Below are 20993 nucleotides of genomic sequence, written 5' to 3' on the forward strand. Positions count from 1 at the left end.
AATTCCAAATGAGTCAACATGCAGCGTTTACCGTGAATGCAGTCTCCGCTAACATGGGAGCCTTGCCTTTCAGTCTACATTGTCAAGCCCTGAAGCTCCTTCGGTTTGTCCTCAGCTCCACATTAGATCAGAACTGTATGATGTAGAACGGAGTTGCCTGTCATGTCAGCTCTTCATTACATTTCAAGATGCAATGTTGAATATCACTCAATACAGCCCTGTTTGACACTGAAGTTCAATTGGATCATTTACATTTGTCAACTGTTTAATCAAAAACATAACTGCAACAGGTATGTATCAAAAGGTCAATACAGCAAAGCCTTTACAAAATGGCTTGATGAAGTCATCTTCCCAAAATGGCTGTTGCAAAAAAATTGTAAACAGTTTATCAACAGTCTTACAGCGAAATTACAAATCAGCTAAAATAAAAAGCACCCGTTATTGTTCAAAACATCTGTGGCGTCTGTACAGAATCAGAAAACCACCTCAATTAGATGGAATGTTTCCATATAAAACAAGGATCGAGTTTACTCAAGGCAAAGGAGATCAGAGAGTGCAAGCATAGGATGCACTTAATGAGTAGTAGAAGCTGGTTTGGTCACTTAGCGTAGTTTGTGCATAGTTAAGGCATCGGTAGAGCAGTCCTCTAGGATGATTAGAGACATTCAGAGAGAGAGTCCCATTCAGTAGAAGTAAACATGTTTACCAGGTAGCTAAACTACTACAGTCCAACCTATACCTCGGGATAGAGATTGGCAAAACCCTGAGCGAGTTGCATTGTGATGGAGTTTAGATGAGATGCGTATGCTATGACTGAGTGAAATGGTCCAGGGTGACAGATCACCCATGCTCTACAGTCAGAGTCCACAATAATGCTTTTCATGTTGGTTCCATTCTATAATACCATTGTGTGTCCCAAATTCTTTCAGAACAGAAGCGGTGTCCAACATTTCTTTTGAGAGTGCAAGGAGAAGAGGCATACAATGAACACCACCTGTGCTCTTCTTTATGGCACCTGGTGATTGTCCGCCTGTCAGACGGAGGCTTTGTGCTCGACTTCAGCAGTGGGGCGATCGTTCAAACGCTAATGTTTCTTCGCATCTGTGCTTAGAAGGCATATCGCAGAACCAAAATGATTCATTTCAATTTAACAACAAAGACGTCTGTAAACAGTCTTCGTAGAGGCAGCAAAAGGACTGGGCGTGTCACTTTTTTACACGAGGAAGAAGATTCGTTATAAAAGCAACACACACACACCATGTAATTTCTGTGCAGTCTTTAGAGAGCCTCTTCTCAACACTCAATGTGTTTCAAATTACTTTCAAAGCATCCTGCAGAAAATGGCACTTCGACTAGAAAAGTGTATTCTTCAGTTACTGCCATTCCCTTAGATTCACTTGGCCACCAAAATAGTGTGTCAAATTAGTAAGGTCAAAACTACAGAGGACAAATAAATAAAACAAGCTAATAAAAACAACAAATACAGCAGTAGCCAAATGAGGTATCTAGGTGTTTCTCCATGTCAAGGAAAGGAATTAAATAAAATCAGTGGTTTGTAAAAGACGGGACACAAAAGCAACACAAACTTAAGGTTCAGGTGGGGGGGGGGGGGGTGTTTGAAGTCCACACCCTGCCCCTCCCACCCTCTACCCAGTGTGTGGTGAGGCCAGGGGTTAAGGGTCGGGGTTGTAAGGGCAAACGTGGAGTGTCAGGACTCTTTGCTTCCCTGAGGTATTTCTTTGGAGTTGGTTGCTCCCGTGGCTGTTGCCGTGGTGTCGGCTGTGGGTTCCGCAGCGGAGGCAGACTCTGGTTCTGACTCGGTGGCGGAGGCAGGGCTGCTAGGTTCCAGCTCGTCGGGGCTCGACGGCCGCTCCTGCTGTACTAACCCACCCCAGCTGGCCTTGTTCAGCCCCAGGTGGCCCAGCATGGTCTGGGACAGACGCGTGTCAGAGAACCGACCCCACTCGGCAAACAGAGGCTCCACCACGTACGTCATGAAGCCTGGGGAAGGGAAGACAGGGAGACACAGGGTTAGAAAGGCAGGCCTAGAGCTTCTGGTTCTATCAATGGAATGTAGCTAGTATTTACCTAGAAGTCATCATAACTTACCAATCTGAATGTTTCCCATTGAGTTTCTCTGGCTATCACACAGTGGACTGACTTCAAGTTTGTGCTTCTTCTCAATGTCTCCTACAGAGGGATAGACAACACACACACTGATCAGAAATCAACAGGATAGGTGAAGAGAAAATGAGAGATTAACAAGAGGCTACCTTGGTGAAAAAACTCTTGAGTCACTTTCTCGCTCCACTGTTTGCTCAGCTCCCAGGGTCTGCAGGGGTTGCAGATGTCCGCACACTTCAGAGCCATCTGCAAAGAGTTAGACAAAACAGCCAGTTAGACCCCACAGTTTACAGCTGGTAAGAGCCAAAATGGCCAGTTCTACACAGTTTCCCAAGGCCCAACTCTAAGTCTATGGCCCAGCTGGTAACTGACCTGGAGGATGAAGTGTCGGTGGCTGGCGTTGCTCAGGCACAGGTCATCCTGGTTCAGGTGTGTTCTGAACTTCCCCAGGTACTCATTCTGTCTGCTGATGTCCGTGGCCAGGATCAGAGAACCCAGCTGGCGCTCCATCTTCAGCCTGATGAGATCATGAGTTTAAATAAACTTATACTACAACAACCAACTCATTACCTTGCTCTTTAACAACAGAGTAACGTTTATTAATCAAACGCTTGGCACTGGAAAAAGAACGACTGACCCTTCCTCAGCAGGCAGGTGGGAGAACAGGCCAGTCTCTCTGAGCAAACCTACTGCAGACCTCCAGTGGTGGTTCTCCAGAACAGAGGAGTTCTACAGACCAGAGACACATTTTGAGAATGCTGTCATCTTGAGCTACTTACTGCATTCAATCATGGCCGTCAACATTACATGGCCATCTAGCGATCTCCAGCCAGGTCTAAAGCTGCAGGAGCTTGGATTGCTTTACGTTCTCCCCTCTAGAGCTTGGCGTTAGCCAGAGGGTTATACTACAAAGCAGGATCAAAAAGTTACCCTAAATATTCTGATATAACATTTGATTTTTTAGGAAAGATGGGTTTGGGCTAATTGATTCAACAAATGATATGTAAGATGAGCTTTTTATTATTAATCTTTATGCCCCTTTTTCCTCCCCAATTTTGTGGTATCCAAGTGGTAGTTACAGCCTCGTCGCTGTAACTCCCCTCCAGACTCGTGAGAGTTGAAGATGGAGAGCCATGCGTCCTCTGAAACACGACCCTGCCAAGCCGCACTGCTTCTTGACACACTGCTCGCATAACCCGGAAGCCAGCTGCACCAATGTGTCGGTGGAAATACCGTCCAACTGACAACAGCTTGCAGGTGCCTGGCCCGCCACACTGAGTTGCTAGAGCGCAATGAGACAAGAAAATACCGGCCGGCCAAACCCTCCCCTAACCCGGACGACGCTGGGCCAATTGTGCGCCACCTCGTGGGTCTCCCGCTCATGGCCGGCTGTGACGCAGCCTGAGATCGAACCAGTCTGTAGTGACGCCTCAGCACTGCGATGTAGTGTCTTAGACCGCTGTGCCACTCACGAGGCCCAAGTTTATCTTTTGAATTAACCAGAAAATCAATAGTTAGCCAACTCAGTGATCCTGCTTTGTAGTATAACACTCTGGTCTAATATGGCTTCTAAAGTAGCTGTGGACTGCTCCAGCTATGGGCTCTCACCCTGTAGAGCTTGGCCAGGTAGTGGTTGGTCTTGATGAGGAAGGGCTGGTTGACTCCCGGGTGGTCCAGGTCATGAGTGGCAGCTGCTAGCAGGCCCAGGAGGATGTCACAGGACGTCAGGGACTTGGCCAGCTATAGAGAGACAGGGAATGTCAGCTCACTTTTCTCTGCTTCAGGAGCAAGGCCCAGTTCAACACCCAGTAAGCTACTTCTGAATACTTTCTGTACAACAGAAAACTAGCACTGTCAATCCGTCTGCTACCTTGGGTTCTCGCAGGTAGCAGTACATGGCCTGTGTGACGTCAGCGGCGTGCACAGCGTTGTGGTAGGGGTTGAGGCTGTGGTAGTCCTCCTGCACCATGACCAGGAAGCGCCACAGCTTCACCATGTCCAGCTGAAACAGCTCCAGCAGACCATACTGGTTCAGGAGGTGGAAGGTCATCGTCACCAGGCTGTTTCCTGCATGGAGAGGGATGTGAGATTTAGTTTAAGAGCCGGTCAGGAATAGTGTTCAGGTGTGGGTAGTTGAGCATTGCAGTGAAAATCTATGGAGAATGACTTACGAGTCCCCACAATCCCAGTTCTATACAGCATTCAGCTAAACAAACACCAGAGGGCATCATTGTCTATAAATGTCTGATGTATTGGAAGCAGGCCTGTGCAGTCATGTCACACTCATTCTGTGAGGATGATGACATGACAAAAATGTAGGTAAATCTCTGGGAGTAAAGATGGACATCTGTTAGAAATATACCATTCGTTAATCTGTCGAAGAGGAAAAGGTCGAAATTCCAGCTCCCGACCTGTTCCAGCATACACTGCAAGAGAAAAACACACGTAAATGTAAGTGTGTTAAGCCATGCACATAAACATGAATTGTGTATGCATACGAGTGTATGATTGGCTCAGAGCGTATGGTCTGTGTGAGCATCAGACCTTGGCCTGTCCAATGTAGTCCTCATCCAGGATGTGGAGGGGGTTGAGGTGGGTTGTTCCCCAGAGCAGACGGGACGAGTGCAGGTATCTCTGGAAGCTGAGCAGTCTGCGGAGCCGCCTACCAGACACGGGCCCAGCCGAGATGAAGCCAGGACCAGGGATAAGACTAGAGGCTGAGGTTGATTCTGAGCAGGCTGAAAACACACAAGGGTTTGTTCAGAACATTGGAGTTGTTTAAAAACAGTGGTTCTCAAACGTTTTGGGTCCAGGACTCTTTTTGTTATAGCAAATTCATCAGGGACCCCCTCATAACTCAGGTGATATAAAACCAGCATAGAAGGAGTGTTACTTTGACCAGTGGTATAAAGTACTTAAAAGTATTTTTGTGGGTATCTGTACATTACCATTTAGATTTGACAACTTTTATTTCACTACATTCCTAAAGAAAAATTTACTTTTTACTCCATACCTTTTCCCCTGACAGCCAAAAGTACTAGTTACATGATGAATGTTTAGCAGGACAGGAACCTTGTCTAATTCACACTTATCAGGAGAACACCCCTGGTCATCCTTCCTCTGAACTGGCGGACTCACTAATCACAAATGCTTCATTTGTAAATTATGTCTGAGTGTTGGGGTGTGCCCCTGGCTATTCGTAAATTGAAAACAAAAAATTAATGGTGCCGTCTGGTTTGCTTAATATAAGGAATCTGAGATGATTTATACTTTTACTTCTGATACTTAAGTACATTTAAAACAAAATACTTTCAAGTAGTATTTTACTGGGTGACTCACTTTTACTTGAGTCATTTTCTTTTAAGGTGTCATTACTTTTACTCAAGTATGACAATTGGTTACTTTTTCCACCACTGACTATGACTTTGGCAGTGCATGGCCAGACAAACCTTCAGGCCCTGGGAAGGATCATTTTAAAGTCCCACCTCTTGGCAGAGAGAAACATGTGCAGTTTTCAAGCGAATGTCCTGCAGTTCTACACATTTTGTCATGAGACAGAGAACATGTTGCAGTTTTAAAGCTTAAAATTAGTGCATTGCCCCAAAAAATATTGAAATAATTAAGTACCTTACTGTGACTGTTTTAAATTACAAAAATGGTAAGAAATAAACATACCTTCTTAGCGAAGTACAATTTCTCAAGCAAGAATTTAGCTAGGACTGTCTGGGAGTGGTGTGAGTGGGGAGGAGAAAACTGAACACTAGCTGTTAGCAGCAGTGGAGTCTGCTGAGGGAAGGACGGCTCAAAATAATGGCTGGAACGGAGCGAATGGAATATCAAACATATGGAAACTGTTTGATACCATTCCACCTATTCCCACTCCAGCCATTACCACGAGCCCATCCTCCCCAATTAAGGTGCCACCAACCTCCTGTTTAGGAACTCTTTCTAATGTACCACCTATGATGTCACCAGGCAGGCCAAAACTCTATCCCTCCAAAACGGATGAAATTTCAAGCAGTCTTTTCAAACCGGTCTTACACTAAAAGAGCATCATAATTTTCAGTATTATTCCAACCTCAGTGTGGAAATATAACACAGGAAAATCAATTTTGACTAAACTGGGCCTTTAAGTTGAAAAATGTATGGCGTACAGTGGATACCAATATCCCTGTGAGCCTCCCAGGCCCATGTTACCAAGGGTTAAGAACATGAATTGTGGATTAATATTATAACATTGTATTACACCCTCAACTATTCCATAGATATATATTTTTTTAATCTGCTAGTAATGGTCATAAAATGTTTGTCGTCAAAAACACAGATACGGCCGAGGACCCCTTGCAGTACAAGGTTTACAACATCGTGGATAGAAATATGATGCATAGATTCAACAGTTTCCTGTTGTACAGAAAGAAACAGAGAGATGACCTGGCGTGTCTGGTTTACACAGTAGAGGTCTATCTAATCATTTAGTAATGTACTCTGCTTGATAATCCCCAGGCACAAGAGTCTCAGACATCTGCTCCAAATCTTAAATCAGGAATGTTGCACAACAAATGTTTGGGTGGACTTATAATTGAGACTAAGGGCTATCCAAATGTCCAATACATGAATGAGAACACTGATGAAACCAATAAGAACACTGAGGAATTGTGCTAAGAATTTCACTGCAAGGTCTACACCTGTTGTATTTGGCACACGTGACAAATAAACTTTGATACCAGTAAGAACACTGATGAAACCAATCAAAATTAAATCAATATGAAAGAAAGATGTGGCCAAATGATGTATATACACACTGCATTCCTGTGAGGTCACACTGGATTCAAGACTGGTCGACTATGAACACTACTGCCTGGACACACACACACACACACACACGTCACAAGTCATGCTTTGTCAGTGGGGACACCCACCCCATGGCTGGAAAGACATGATACAACTCAGGAAGCATGTCAGCATTCCGAGGAGGGCAATTACTTTTAAACCAGGAAGTGAACACATGGAACGTTTGTCAGGGAGAACTCTACTGGGCTGGGAGTCTAACGTAGCAGGACTCACATTCAGGGTTGGCGGTCAATTTAAAACATTTAGGAGATTGACATTCAGTTCATGAATACAAAGTTGTACAGTATTTCCTCTACAAGACTTTGTGACCAAATGAAATATCACTCCACTTCCTGAACTAGAATAGTACCCCACTCTGCTCAGCCACAAGGATTATTCAGGTTGACTTATTTATACAATGATGGCGACTAATCAGTGTGTGAAATAAATAAGATATTCACCAACATCTGTCAGGTGTAGCAGATCTGAGTTAAGACAGGTAGCGCCCGCAGGGCTGTATGCCTGTATCATCTCTATCTCTTAACTGATCAGTGAGGGTAACTAGAGAATATTCACACCACTACTACGCACTGAGGAAATACGTTTTTTTGTTGTCGTCATGGTTCATACTCACAGTGTAGGGTCCGGAAGTCAATGCACAGGTACGGATAGGAACCTCTTCCTTCTGGTTCAAATCCTACCTGACTTCTCACGCGAACATCTCCTAGAGGGAAGCAACACACACGTCCTCAAGAGTCATGGAACGTAGAGTGGAGAAAGAGCGCTCCCACACACACACACACACACACAGGTCACCAACATGCTGTACTCACACACATGCACTCTCTCTCTCTCCAAAGGGCAGCAGCATGTAGACCACTAAGAGAACTAGGAACAGCTGAGCATGCAATGCCAGGCAAGGCTACAGTAACACTAGTATTAGTAGTCAGACAGGCTCAGAGCAGCAGAGCAACCTACAGTAGAGTACAGTAGACAGGTTTGTGCTTCATACTCAGAGGCGAACACTGACTATTGCTATGGTACTATGGCACTGGTCCAGGCAACCCAGTCAATACTGGTCTCCTAGTTGAGTCATTCAGCAGCACAATCTGACAGGCTAATGCAGCTGTTCAGCACTGATTTGTACATCAGATCAGTCATTCAGTACAGTCTCACTCCCACCAGCTTTACTTACTTGGGAACAGCTGTTTGAATATAACACAAGCCCCTAGCAAAATAGCAAAACTGGGCATTACCATTAAAGAATGGTCACATACAACTTTCACAGATTTAATTTAAATATACAAAAAGGTATGTATGATGTACACAAACTCACACATGCATGCAATCACACATCCAAGTCATTTGGTGTCTGTATGTGAGCTGCACGTTTAAAATGTGTGATGAGATGTGGAGTCACGTTTTCCCATTCTGTGTGCCAGCGGGCCTTGACGTCAGGGGAATATGGGTCAGACAGTTGATTTGCAATGTGCACTGACCTATACGCTATAATACTTTTAAACACACTATGACAACAACATAGTAACTTATCACAGGCCCTGGCAAATAGCCTACATGTCCTGAACTGGGATACTGCAACACCTCTTACTATGAATTTCAATATCCACCAACTCCACAAAAACACATGCTCTCAAATTAGGCTAATACTAGAGCCAGAGCTAACCAGGGGAACGCCTGTAACCAGGGGAACGCCTGTAACCAGGGGAACGCCTGTAACCAGGGGAACGCCTGTAGCAGCAAATTGTTGTTACGTCATTTAGATTGTCTTCTTGAGATGATTGAACTACTGAAGAGGTCAGTAATCGGTGTTTCATTTTTTATTTTTTTTAATCTAAGTTAACTTCCACAGAAATGTATTTGAAAATAGTTAATCAAACCATTTGCAGCACAAACCATCATAGTTTCCACCGGACAGGAAGTTGAGGTCAGTGACCTGGCCAGTTGTAGGTTATAAACAGGGCCCAGAGTATTTCCTGGAAAACTCCTGGCCCCATGTATATCATCTCCCATGACAACAGAACAGGCATAAGGGTCTAATCTGTCTTGGTCTGGTCTGCTAGACTGACTGCTAGGTAGGCAAGGGCTAAATCCAATTCAATAAACTATTATCCCCAAATGTTGCATGGCATTGCAGACAACAGAATATATACATAACCAACAAGACAGGACAGACTGTTACAAACAACCACGGACATACTGGACTAAACCTAGCATCCACATAGAGGACCCAGAACATTCCACAGACCTATGGGCCCAGCATGACACAGAATTAAACCTCTGCCTCAGTAAATCTGCTCAAAATTCAGAGGCTTAATTCTGTGGACCAATGGCTGGCCTGGACGGCTGGCCTGGCCGGCTGGACGGACTCAGACATGACTTAAACCTTATGTGATGGAGAGATTATCAAAGAGCTCAGACGAGTGAGTCCCTCTGCATCCATCTCTCAGTCTGCCTGAATTCCTCTATCCCTTTCTAAAATGTATTTATCCCTTTTACGTTGTTACTTAAGCCATTATATAATGTGACAAGAATAATAATATTTCAACCCTTTCCTTGATGTGCAATCTAAAGGCCTGATGCCTGTTCATTCTGAATGTGGGGACAGTACTTATAGTTGCTAGTATTGAAATGCTAATTGTGCTACAACAAAATGGCTGTTTGTGCTGCTGAGTGAGTGTGGGTGGGTGGGGACAGTACTTACAGTAACTAGCATAACGCTAGCTGGTGTGTACTGTATGTGACAGGGGGCAGTACTTACCAAGCATACGAATGTACAGAGCAGTCTGATCTGAGCTGTCATACGAGATGGCCCCTCGTCTCTGAAGGAGAGGAAAGACAAAAAAACATTTGTTTCCAAGACATTGGCAAATCAGAAGAGCACCAGAGAAATATGCAACGATGTTATACACTTCAATAATACTGGTGGTGCCGGCCTTCGTCTACTAACGTCATCTGGGTTCAACCATCCATTTCATTCCGCTGAGGACTGTTAGACTGAACGGTTGGGTTCAACTGATAGACTTTTCACACAGGCTCACAAGGTGCGTCATCTTTGTGATGGTACGTACACACACACACACACACACACACCCCCATCTATTTATCAGCTAGTGTGAGAAACATGCATGCTGCGTAAGCACACGCAAACACTCACACGGAGCATGTGCGAGCGCGTGTGTACACATGACATATGCACGGTGCGTGTAGTGGGATATATGGTGTGGAATATATGGTGTGGGATATATGGTGTGGGATATATGGTGTGGGATGCTCTGTACTACATGTAGGGGGGAACATGCTGCTCCTGACAGCCTGGGTTGAGATGTCCATCTGGTAAAACCTAAGAGTTAATCACACCTCATTTCCCCAGTAATAGGCTCCTTGTTACCGTGACGATAGAGCAAAGCTGCTTGCTGATTAGGACAGCAGCAGACAACACTCCCAACAACACTCTTGGCTTACCAAGCACGCAAGACAGAAAGAGGGAGGGGGGGGGACAGCGAGACAACCACACGGAAAAAGAGAAAGTTAGGCAAACCCACTAACCAACAGACCAGCCATTCCTTCTGGCTGGTACTGAGAGGGCAAGAGTATTCATACAGCCCAGCGGGAGGGCAAGAGTATTCATACAGCCCAGCGGGAGGGCAAGAGTATTCATACAGCCCAGAGGGCGGGCAAGAATATTCATACAGCCCAGAGGGAGGGCAAGAGTATTCATACAGCCCAGAGGGAGGGCAAGAGTATTCATACAGCCCAGAGGGAGGGCAAGAGTATTCATACAGCCCAGCGGGAGGGCAAGAGTATTCATACAGCCCAGAGGGAGGGCAAGAGTATTCATACAGCCCAGAGGGAGGGCAAGAGTATTCATACAGCCCAGAGGGAGGGCAAGAGTATTCATACAGCCAAGTCAAACATGGTTTCAAAAATGCACACAATTGTAGACCTAGGACGATAAATAGATAGATATCTATCCTCTATATACACACACACACACACCTAGTAGGTGTACACTGGTGCCTGGCCCTAATCAGCAGGTTGCAGTAACAGAGGATCTAACCAGGGGATATCCTCAACCTGCTGTCACCCAGACAGATGCTCAGGCCTGTATACGGCCTTGGCTCACCTCCCCTTGCGCCACACACACAATCCAGAGAGGGGAGGGTGGTGTCTCCAGAGCTAGTTTCCCCACAGGACTCCCCCTCCCCCACCCTCCCTGGGCTGAGCTTGCCTTGGCTCTCCTCCCCTCCAGCCAGGGTGTCCCCAGATGGCACATCACTCAGGCCCGTGACGTCAATCGGCTCAGCCTCATTTGCATTCATGATACTTTACCCATTTTTCATTCCCTCACTCCGTTTATTTCTCTCTCCCTTGCATCCCCTCTGAGCTCCACTCTCGAATGAAAAACAAAACGCTTTGAAGCCATATTCTCAGTGTAGAGGCCATGAAAACATACATTTATTGATGCTTACGGGTGTCAACTGAAGGTGACAGAGTTATTATTAACAAAATGTCTCAGGTTGTTATGGCCTAGTCCCATTGGGATTGATCACATCTGAACAGTCCAGAGTTATGGTGACCAGTTTAACAACCACTGTCTCGCACACACGTCCAACTGTAACCACTTAGAAACCCAGATAAGGATCAGGGTTTGTCGTCACAGACACCCTCTCTGGGTGTGTCCATCTCCCTCTGACCCTAAGTGTCCTCTAATTCTAAGCTCCCATAATTCTAAGCTCCCATGACGGCGACGGCCAATCCAAGATAATATTTGACCGGCTTGCAAACAGGCATGTGGTGCAGTATTTTACTGTCAACACGCCGCTGTGTTTACACACAGCACCGCCGCTTAGCATGAGTAATATCCACCCTGTGTGCGTGGGGATAAACAGACAGGCATAACCATAAGCAGAAAGACCCTAAACTACTGCATATAACCTTTTCAAATCACACAGACCCCCCCCCCCCCCCCCCTCTGGCTGACAGCTATTGCTGGCGTATCTGATCTGGCCTGTACCGTCACTCATCACTTCAGTGTCAGTTACCAGCCAACGGGCAGGATTACCAGGTCCCCCTCAGGCCAGGGTCAGGCAACTGCTCCAAGATAGGTCAGAGGTCACTGGACTGAGGCATCAACCTCGGGCCATGTGAAAGGAAAGGGGGATACCTAGTCAGTTGCCCAACAATGCATTCAACTAAAATGAGTCTTCCACATTTAACCCAACCCCTCTGAATCAGAGGTATGGAGGGCTGCCTGTGAAACCAGAGATCAGCTTAGTGTCTGTAGTTTGTTCAGTTTTACACAAGTAAATGACAAACTAACAAAAGGTGTCCCCTAAACCTACCTTTTGTCTGAGAGAACAGTTTAAAACAAAACATTTTTAGATGGAATGCAAGTGTAACGCATCTAGACACTTGTTCAGCATTGAGTTTGATCATGTGTAGCCTAGTTGACACTACTGTAGGTGTACTTAAACCTAAACCCAACCAGACAGCTCTACACAGCTAACCCTGTGAATGATCACTGATGCCAAGTCTAGCAGCTCCAGGCCTTTAAAGTGGCGTTAAGTAGAGCCTGGTCAAAGCTCATCCACCCACACTTCCCTGTTTTAGCCCCAGGGCAGTGTCACTTAAAATGTATGCCAAACAAAAACCATTGATTTCAAAGTTTAACAAACCATACAACTCATGAACAAATACTACTTTTAACAATTTACACTGACGATTTTACAACACATTTACTGGAAGAGCTGTGCAGATGAAACATTTGGTAACAGAATTTCTGTAAAATCTTTTGTGTCCATGCTTTCCAGAAACTCTTAAAATATCTGTTCCAAATGAAGATTCAATGATGTTTGCAGAAATAATGGAGTGTCAGCTATTACTTACACACCGACTTTGAAAAACCTCTTTTGGTTATTGAAATAGAGTAAGTGAAGTGATTTACACCCGTTAACTGAATTTAATCATGGGTCCCTGATCTGTACTACACAGAAATGCATATTTATGGATATGAATGTCATTAGCGTCATGGTGATGTATCATAAATAGGTAAACAAAAAAAAGGTATAAATATGCAAGATCCTCTTCTGCATATTTGGGTATCATTCTCCACACTGGATAATTGTTTTAATGAACTCTGTCCCCAAACAAGACCAAATTTGGGTTATCCGGACCGGAAACAAATCTGAACCAATCATAGTCGTCTATGTTTCACAAGTTTGGACAACAAAGTACAGCACATTAGTGTACTCAACTTGTGTGCTCTGTACACTACTCTGAGCTGTACTGTCCAAACTTGTAAACCAAACTGTGGTTTGTGACTACTACGATTTCCCCATTGTAGCCAATTCAAATACAGAAATTCCGTTACCCATTTTCTTTAACCAAAATTTGTTTTATTCACTTAATTTATAAACAATTGATATCAGTAAAAACACTAACTAATTGAAAACTCTACCTTTCCTTGTCCGATTTCAAAAGGGCTTTACGGTGAAAGCATAGTATTAGACCCAATTTAATATGCTCCTATAAACTTCACTTGTGCTCATTTTACATTGAAATGACCCCCAGCGATAAAACTACGCTTCCTCGCGCTGTCAGTGGTAAAAACACTGGGTGCTAGCTGAGGTCAGCCTATAGACCGCATAAAAACACTGGGTGCTAGCTGAGGTCAGCCTATAGACCGCATAAAAACACTGGGTGCTAGCTGAGGACAGCCTATAGACCGCATAAAAACACTGGGTGCTAGCTGAGGACAGCCTATAGACTGCATAAAAACACTGGGTGCTAGCTGAGGACAGCCTATAGACTGCATAAAAACACTGGGTGCTAGCTGAGGACAGCCTATAGACAGCATAAAAACACTGGGTGCTAGCTGAGGACAGCCTATAGACAGCATAAAAACACTGGGTGCTAGCTGAGGACAGCCTATATACACCGCATACAAACACTGGGTGCTAGCTGAGGACAGCCTATAGACCGCATAAAAACACTGGGTGCTAGCTGAGGTCAGCCTATAGACAGCATAAAAACACTGGGTGCTAGCTGAGGACAGCCTATAGACCGCATAAAAACACTGGGTGCTATCTAGGGCTGGGTGATATCGAATTAATGTTTTAGCACGATGTTCCAAGAATCGAGGTTGTCTTTTTAGTCTCATCCCAGTCGCTCCTTCGGTGCACCTTTCCTCTCTGACAACAAGCAGTTTCAACTCGCTATTTGCGTTTATGGTTTGGTCCAACATATAAAAAGGCCAGCATCCCAGAGACACCTCTTCACTTTTGACGTTTAGACTGGTGTTTTGTGGGTACTATTTAATGAAGCTGGCAATTTCTCAAACTACACACTAAAAATGTACCTGTCCTCTTGCTCAGTAGTGCACCGGGGCCTCCCACTCCTCTTTCTATTCTGGTTAGAGACAGTTTGTGCTGTTCTGTGAAGGGAGTAGTACACAGCGTTGTACGAGATCTTCAGTTTCTTACATTGAATAGCCAACACTTCTCAGAACAAGAATAGACTGAAGAGTTTCAAAAGAAAGGTCTTTGTTTCTGGCCATTTAGAGCTTGTAATCGAACCCACAAATACTGATGCTCTGATTAAAGAAGCAATAAAACTGGCCTTCTTTAGACTAGTTGAGTATCTGGAGCAACAGTTTTCAGCTGTGCTAACAATTGCAAAAGGGTTTACTAATGATCAATAAGCCTTTTAAAATAATAAACTCAGATTAGCTAACACAATGTGCCATTGGAACACAGGAGTGATGGTTGCTGATAATGGGCCTCTGTACACATTCCATTAAATATCAGCCGTTGCCAGCTACAATATTAACAATGTATGTGATCAATTTGATGTCATTTTAAAATGGGCAAAAAAGTGCTTTTCTAAGTGACCCCAAACTTTTGAACGGTAATGCATTTCACTGTTCAGCCTTACCTATGGATTGTGGATCAATCACATGGGGTATCAGTCTACTCAGTGACACCGAGAACATTAGCGTCGTAGCTCTTATTGCAGGACTCTGAAACTGAATTGAGCCACATTTATTGTCAACCTGTGTATTGAACACTATTCCTGAGGAAAAACAATACTGTGTGGATGTCGGAGTCTGATAACGCAGAGGGAAAAAATATATTTGGTATTGAGTAGACTGTTAGCCCATTTCATTGACCCCCAATCTTAGGTAAAGCTGTACAGTGCATTATGAATAATAGGCTGACTTGGGGGGGGGTGGGATTTCAGTCACGCAATAAGAGCTACAACGCTAATATTTGCGTAAACTCTTCAGTTGTGTTCTGTGGATGTCACCAAGTAGACTGATACCCCATTTCATTGCGTCACATTCCAACCTTGTTTAACATTATCTAGTCTAAATATGGCATGATTCCACCAATTGTAACCTTCTGCATCACCTTTAAAAAAGAGGTACTTTTATTTTGAAGGCAAACAACAAATTCCACAATTGTGGCTAGCTTCACAACATAACCCGGTCAGGTCGAGCCTCACTAGCCAGATGAAGCTAGCTGGCTGCTTATAACGTTAACCCTGTTGCCCAAAGCTAAGTAGCTGGCTAGCTATTTATTGTCATGAACTGAATTTCAATAGGTGAACAACAATACTTACAAGGATTCCTAAATCATTGCTAAGAATAGTTTAACTTCTTTGGGGTAGGGGGCAGTATTTTGACATCCGGATGAAAAGCGTGCATGTAGTAAACTGCCTGCTACTCAGGCCCAGAAGCTAAGATAAGCATATTAATTAGTAGATTTGGATAGAAAACACTCTGAAGTTTCTAAAACTGTTTGAATGATGTCTGTGTATAACAGAACTCATATGGCAGGCAAAAACCTGAGAAAAAAAATCCAACCAGGAAGTGGGGAAATTTGAGGTTTGTAGTATTTCAAGTGATTGCCTATCTAATACACAGTGTCTGTGGGGTTATTTTGCACTTCCTAAGTTTTCCACTAGATGTCAACAGTCTTTAGAACATTGTTTCATGCTTCTACTGTGAATGGGGAGAGAATACGAGCATATGGAGTCAGATGACTGAGAAAATGACTTGAGCTCAATCACGCGCACTCCCGTGAGTTAGGCGTGTTCCTTTTTATTTCTGAAGACAAAGGAATCGTCTGGTTGGAATATTATGGAAGATTTATGATAAAAACATCCTAAAGATTGATTCTATACATCATTTGACATGTTTCTACGAAGTGTAATAGAACTTTTTTGACTTTGAACTTACTGCGCGAGCACAGTGCATTTGGATTACTCGACTGAACGCGCGAACAAAAGAGTTATTTCGACATAAATATGGACTTTATCGAAACAAAAAACATTATTGTGGAACTGGGATCCCTGGGAGTGCATTCCGATGAAGAGCAAAGGTAAGTGAATATTTATAATGTTATTTGTGACTTCTGTTAACTCCAAAACGGCAGGTATCTGTATGGCTTGTTTTGATGTCTGAGCGCTGTACTCAGAATATTGCAACGTTTGCTTTCGCCGTAAAGCTTTTTTGAAATCTGACACAGCGGTTGCATTAAGGAGAAGTTTATCTATAATTTTGTGCATAACACTTATATCTATCAAAGTCTGTGATTATTTCTGTAAATTGATGTGCTCATTCACTGGCAGTTTTGGAAGCAAAACATTTCTGAACACTACACGCCAACATAAAATGGGGTTTTTGGATATAAATATGAACTTTATCGAGCAAAACATACATGTATGGTGTAACATGAAATCCTATGAGTGCCATCTGATGAAGATCAAAGGTTAGTGATTCATTTTAGCTGTATTTCTGGTTTTTGTGACGCCTCTCCTTGCTTGGAAAATGGCTGTGTGGTTTTTGTCTAGGTGCTGTCCTAACATAATCTAGTGCTATGCTTTCGCCGTAAAGCCTTTCTGAATCGGACAATGTGGTTGGATTAACGAGAAGATTATCTTTAAAATGTAAAATACTTGTATGTGTGACAAATTTGAATTATGAGATTTGTCGTTTTGAATTTGGCGCTCTGCTATTTCGCAGGCTGTTGGCGAGGTGGGACGCTACCGTCCCACATACCCCAGGGAGGTTAAATGATTGCAGTTTCTACTGGTCATTGTTTTCAGGTTGGTTGTATTGGTGCTAGCTAGGTACCAAGCTAAAGCTAGCTACCCCAGAAGTTGTGGTCGAACAAATAATGCTTTATTACCAACGCGGTATTGTAAAACACATTGTTCGTGGCCGGTGTTTGCAGAATTTTTGTACAGCTTTGACAGTGCTACTCATACTAGTGGCTGTGATTGGCTTGCACATGCAAATTCAGAACACACAACATTCTATAATAGAACAGTGCTACTTGACGTGTCAAATTAAAAGCTTATTTAACGTGTCGGTGTTATTTGACGTGCATCTTTTTTTACACGCAAAGACCCAAACAGCGTGCCATAGTATGTCGTGAAGCTAATAGCAGTGACGCAATTACTGTGGAACTCCGGTAGGGCAACATCTGAACAATAGCGCACATGGTAACGTTAGTGTGTACCGATGCTCGACCAGTCGCGAAAGCCAACATCACCAACGACAGAGAACGTTTGATTGTCAAGGGCAATGAATTCCATTATCTTGGCATTAATGGATTTCGCCTTTGAGTTGTCTCACTGATATTCTTACTCTTTCCACACAGCAGACATTGTGGGCTAGGTTAGGAATGCCGTGTTGCAGATGTAGCGCAAACGTGGCGTCATTAAGGTATGCATGTCTGCTTTGCACATCAGCATTAAACTAGACGTCGGGCCGATATCAATGTTGGCATTTTTAGCTAATGTCGTCCAATTCCAATATGTTCACCGATATATCATGCATCCCTACATATCCAAACCAGAAGCCATGGATTACAGACAACATCCGCACCGAGCTAAAGCTGCCGCTTTTAAGGAGCGGGTCAAAAAAAAAAGTCTGCATACACCCTCCAACGAACCATCAAACAGGGAAAGCGTCACAGGACCAAGATAGAGTCCTATTACACAAGCTCTGACGATCATTGGCTGTGGCAGGGCTTGCAAACAATCAGTGTCCAGTGGCGCGAGCCTATTAGACGAGCTAAATAACTTCTAAAAAAAGTTGATACCGATTACTTGGACAATTTTTTAATTTTTTAATTTGTAATAATGACAATTACAACAATACTGAATGAACACTTATTTTACCTTAATATAATACATCAATAAAATCAATTTAGCCTCAAATAAATAATGAAACATGTTCAATTTGGTTTAAATAATGCAAAAACAAAGTGTTGGAGAAGAAAGTAAAAGTGCAATATGTGCCATGTAAAAAAACTAACATTTAAGTTCCATGCTCAGAACATATGAAAGCTGGTGGTTCCTTTTAACATGAGTCTTCAATATTCCCAGGTAAGAAGTTTTAGGTTGTAGTTATTATAGGACTATTCGCTCTATACGATTTGTATTTTATATACCTTTGACTATTGGATGTTCTTATAGGCACTTTAGTATTGCCAGTGTAACAGTATAGCTTCCGTCCCTCTCCTCGCTCCTACCTGGGCTCGACCAGGAACACATCAACAACAGCCATTCTCGAGGCAGCGTTACCCGTGCAGAGCAAGGGGAACAACTACTCCAAGTCTCAGAGCGAGTGACGTTTGAAACGCTATTAGCGCACACCCCGCTAACTAGCTAGCCATTTCACATCGGTTACACCAGCCTAATCTCGGGAGTTGATAGGTTTGAAGTCATAAACAGCACAATGCTTGAAGCATTGCAAAGAGCTGCTGGCAAACGCACAAAAGTGCTGTTTGAATGAATGCTTACAAGCCTGCTGGTGCCTACCCATCACTCAGTCAGACTGCTCTATCAAATCATAGACTTAATTATAACATAATAACACACAGAAATACGAGCCTTTGGTCATTAAAAAAAATAAATAAATGGTTGAATCCGGAAACTATCATTTCGAAAACAAAACGTTTATTCTTTCAGTGAAATACGGAACCGTTCCGCATTTAATCTAACAGATGGCATCCCTAAGTCTAAATATTGCTGTTACATTGTACAACCTTCAATGTTACGTCATAATTAACTACGGCCTTTGTTAGGAATAAATGGACTTCACACAGTTCGCAATGAGCCAGGCGGCCCAAACTGCTTCATATACCCTGAAAGCTTGCACGGAACGCAAGAGAAGTGACACAATTTCCCTAGTTATAAGAAATTCATGTTAGCAGGCAATATTAACTAAATATGCAGGTTTAAAAATATATACTTGTGTATTGATTTTAAAGAAAGGCATTGATGTTTATGGTTAGGTACATTGGTGCGACGACAGTGTTTTTTTCGCAAATGCGCTTGTTAAAATCATCACCCGTTGGTCGAAGTAGGCTGTGATTCAATGAGAAATTAACAGGCACCGCATCGATTACATGCAACGCAGGACACGCTAGATAAACTAGTAATATCAACCATGTGTAGTTAACTAGTGATTATGTTAAGAATGATTGTTTTTTAATAATAAGTTTAATGCTAGCTAGCAACTTACCTTGGCTTCTTGCTGCCCTCGCGTAACAGGTAGTCAGCCTGCGTGGAGTGCAATATAAGGCAGGTGGTTAGAGCGTTGGACTAGTAACTGGAAGGTTGCAAAAACGAATCCCCGAGCTGACAAGGTAAAAATCTGTCGCTCTGCCCCTGAACAAGGCAGTGAACCCACCGTTCCTAGACCGTCATTGAAAATAAGAACGTGTTCTTAACTGACTTGCCTAGTTAAATAAAATAGAAAAATATTCGGCAAATCCGTGTCCAAAAATACCGATTATGAAAACTTGAAATCGGACATTCCGATTAGTCGGTCGACCTCTAGTTTTTACTTTACCATATAAACGGTATTTCAATGTCTGGTTTGTTAAATGTGATAAACCGTGTGTAACGTCCATTTTTTTAATTTAATCCTCTACTTGAGTTCACTCACCACATAGAACTAGCCCCGCCACTCAGAGCGCATTTGTTGTTGCTCGACCACTAAAAACTTGCATTCAGTCTGCATGGTCAATGCAACAATGTTGATAAGTAGAAACCCCATCCTTTGTTTCTTAATACAAGTTGTGGCTAAATTGTGTTAGCTGCTAATGTTAAATTGATAGCTAGCTAATAAAAAGTAATGAGTCAGAACAAACGTAGCTAGCTATACAGCCCGATACAAGTGTTGGTGTAGGCTTAAAATCAGCATGTTTGTGCAACAGTAACTTTTAAACCAAAAGATGGTTAGGTGATGCATGAATATGTTAGCTACATGAAATTACTAAGAGAAAACATTTAATGTAGCCACAGATCATAAGGTCCCCTGGGAAACACTGACCAACAATTTGGTTCCTACCCTGTCACAGTAACTCCTCCCTGGCATTTTCATTCATTGTCCTGTCAAACACGTATTCAAAGTGCCCACTATTATATTCTAACTATAGAATTATAATCATTCTATTTCCATGATTCCAACAGTTCACCCAAGTGTTTTATGATTTGACTTGTGATTTAGATCAATTGTAACATTTAGTTAAAAATAAGGTCTAGATTGTTTGCCAATATCATGCAGCCCGATAAACAGTATAAACCAATCAGAATGGAGACAGACCCATTGCAATCACTTAGAATGTATGTGTTGCCACCCTAGGGTCACACTACTCATTGTATTATTCAAATACATAAAATAACGTAATACATTTTAAAGAAAATTGTGATATGATACTTTAGCCGATATCACCCAGCCCTACCTAGATGTACATAGTTCTTTGGAAAAAGCAACAGGACCCCCCCCCCCCCCCCCAATACTGTCAAAACAATCTTAAGTTTTTCAATAAATTGGAATATTTGTAGCTACTTAAGTTAATACCTGAAGTCAACTTGTGCAATATGTTAGGACAAAGCATTTTGCCTTTTTCATTATGAAGCTTACCGTAGTTCCCCAGACCAGATGAGCTAGTCACGTGTTTGTAAATAGCGCAACGGAAGAAAGCAGGAGCTAGTGAGTC

The 20993-nt window shown here is 43.1% G+C and overlaps 1 protein-coding gene across 3 annotated transcripts in view; it reads right to left on the reverse strand.

Annotated features, from left to right (window-relative positions):
- Positions 1–234: 234 nt before the first annotated feature.
- The window catches only part of LOC115195502 (high affinity cAMP-specific 3',5'-cyclic phosphodiesterase 7A-like), a 28307-nt gene continuing 7548 nt past the window's right edge, over positions 235–20993 (reverse strand). Inside the window, exons 2-13 of one of the 3 annotated variants that reach the window (XM_029755397.1) lie at positions 9734–9794; positions 8150–8182; positions 7589–7678; positions 4669–4862; positions 4487–4550; positions 3995–4191; positions 3733–3864; positions 2762–2853; positions 2497–2641; positions 2274–2370; positions 2110–2190; positions 235–2001 (exon numbers count right to left, since the gene is read on the reverse strand). In XM_029755397.1, coding sequence (XP_029611257.1) covers positions 1709–2001; positions 2110–2190; positions 2274–2370; positions 2497–2641; positions 2762–2853; positions 3733–3864; positions 3995–4191; positions 4487–4550; positions 4669–4862; positions 7589–7678; positions 8150–8182; positions 9734–9794 — 1479 coding nt within the window. In that variant the 3' untranslated portion in view covers positions 235–1708. The remainder of the gene's footprint in view (positions 2002–2109; positions 2191–2273; positions 2371–2496; positions 2642–2761; positions 2854–3732; positions 3865–3994; positions 4192–4486; positions 4551–4668; positions 4863–7588; positions 7679–8149; positions 8183–9733; positions 9795–20993) is intronic. The other 2 variants (XM_029755399.1, XM_029755398.1) reach the window with 2 other exon arrangements.

The sequence above is a fragment of the Salmo trutta genome, chromosome 6 (genome assembly GCF_901001165.1).
Source record: "Salmo trutta chromosome 6, fSalTru1.1, whole genome shotgun sequence".
Classification (NCBI taxonomy): Eukaryota; Metazoa; Chordata; class Actinopteri; order Salmoniformes; family Salmonidae; genus Salmo; species Salmo trutta.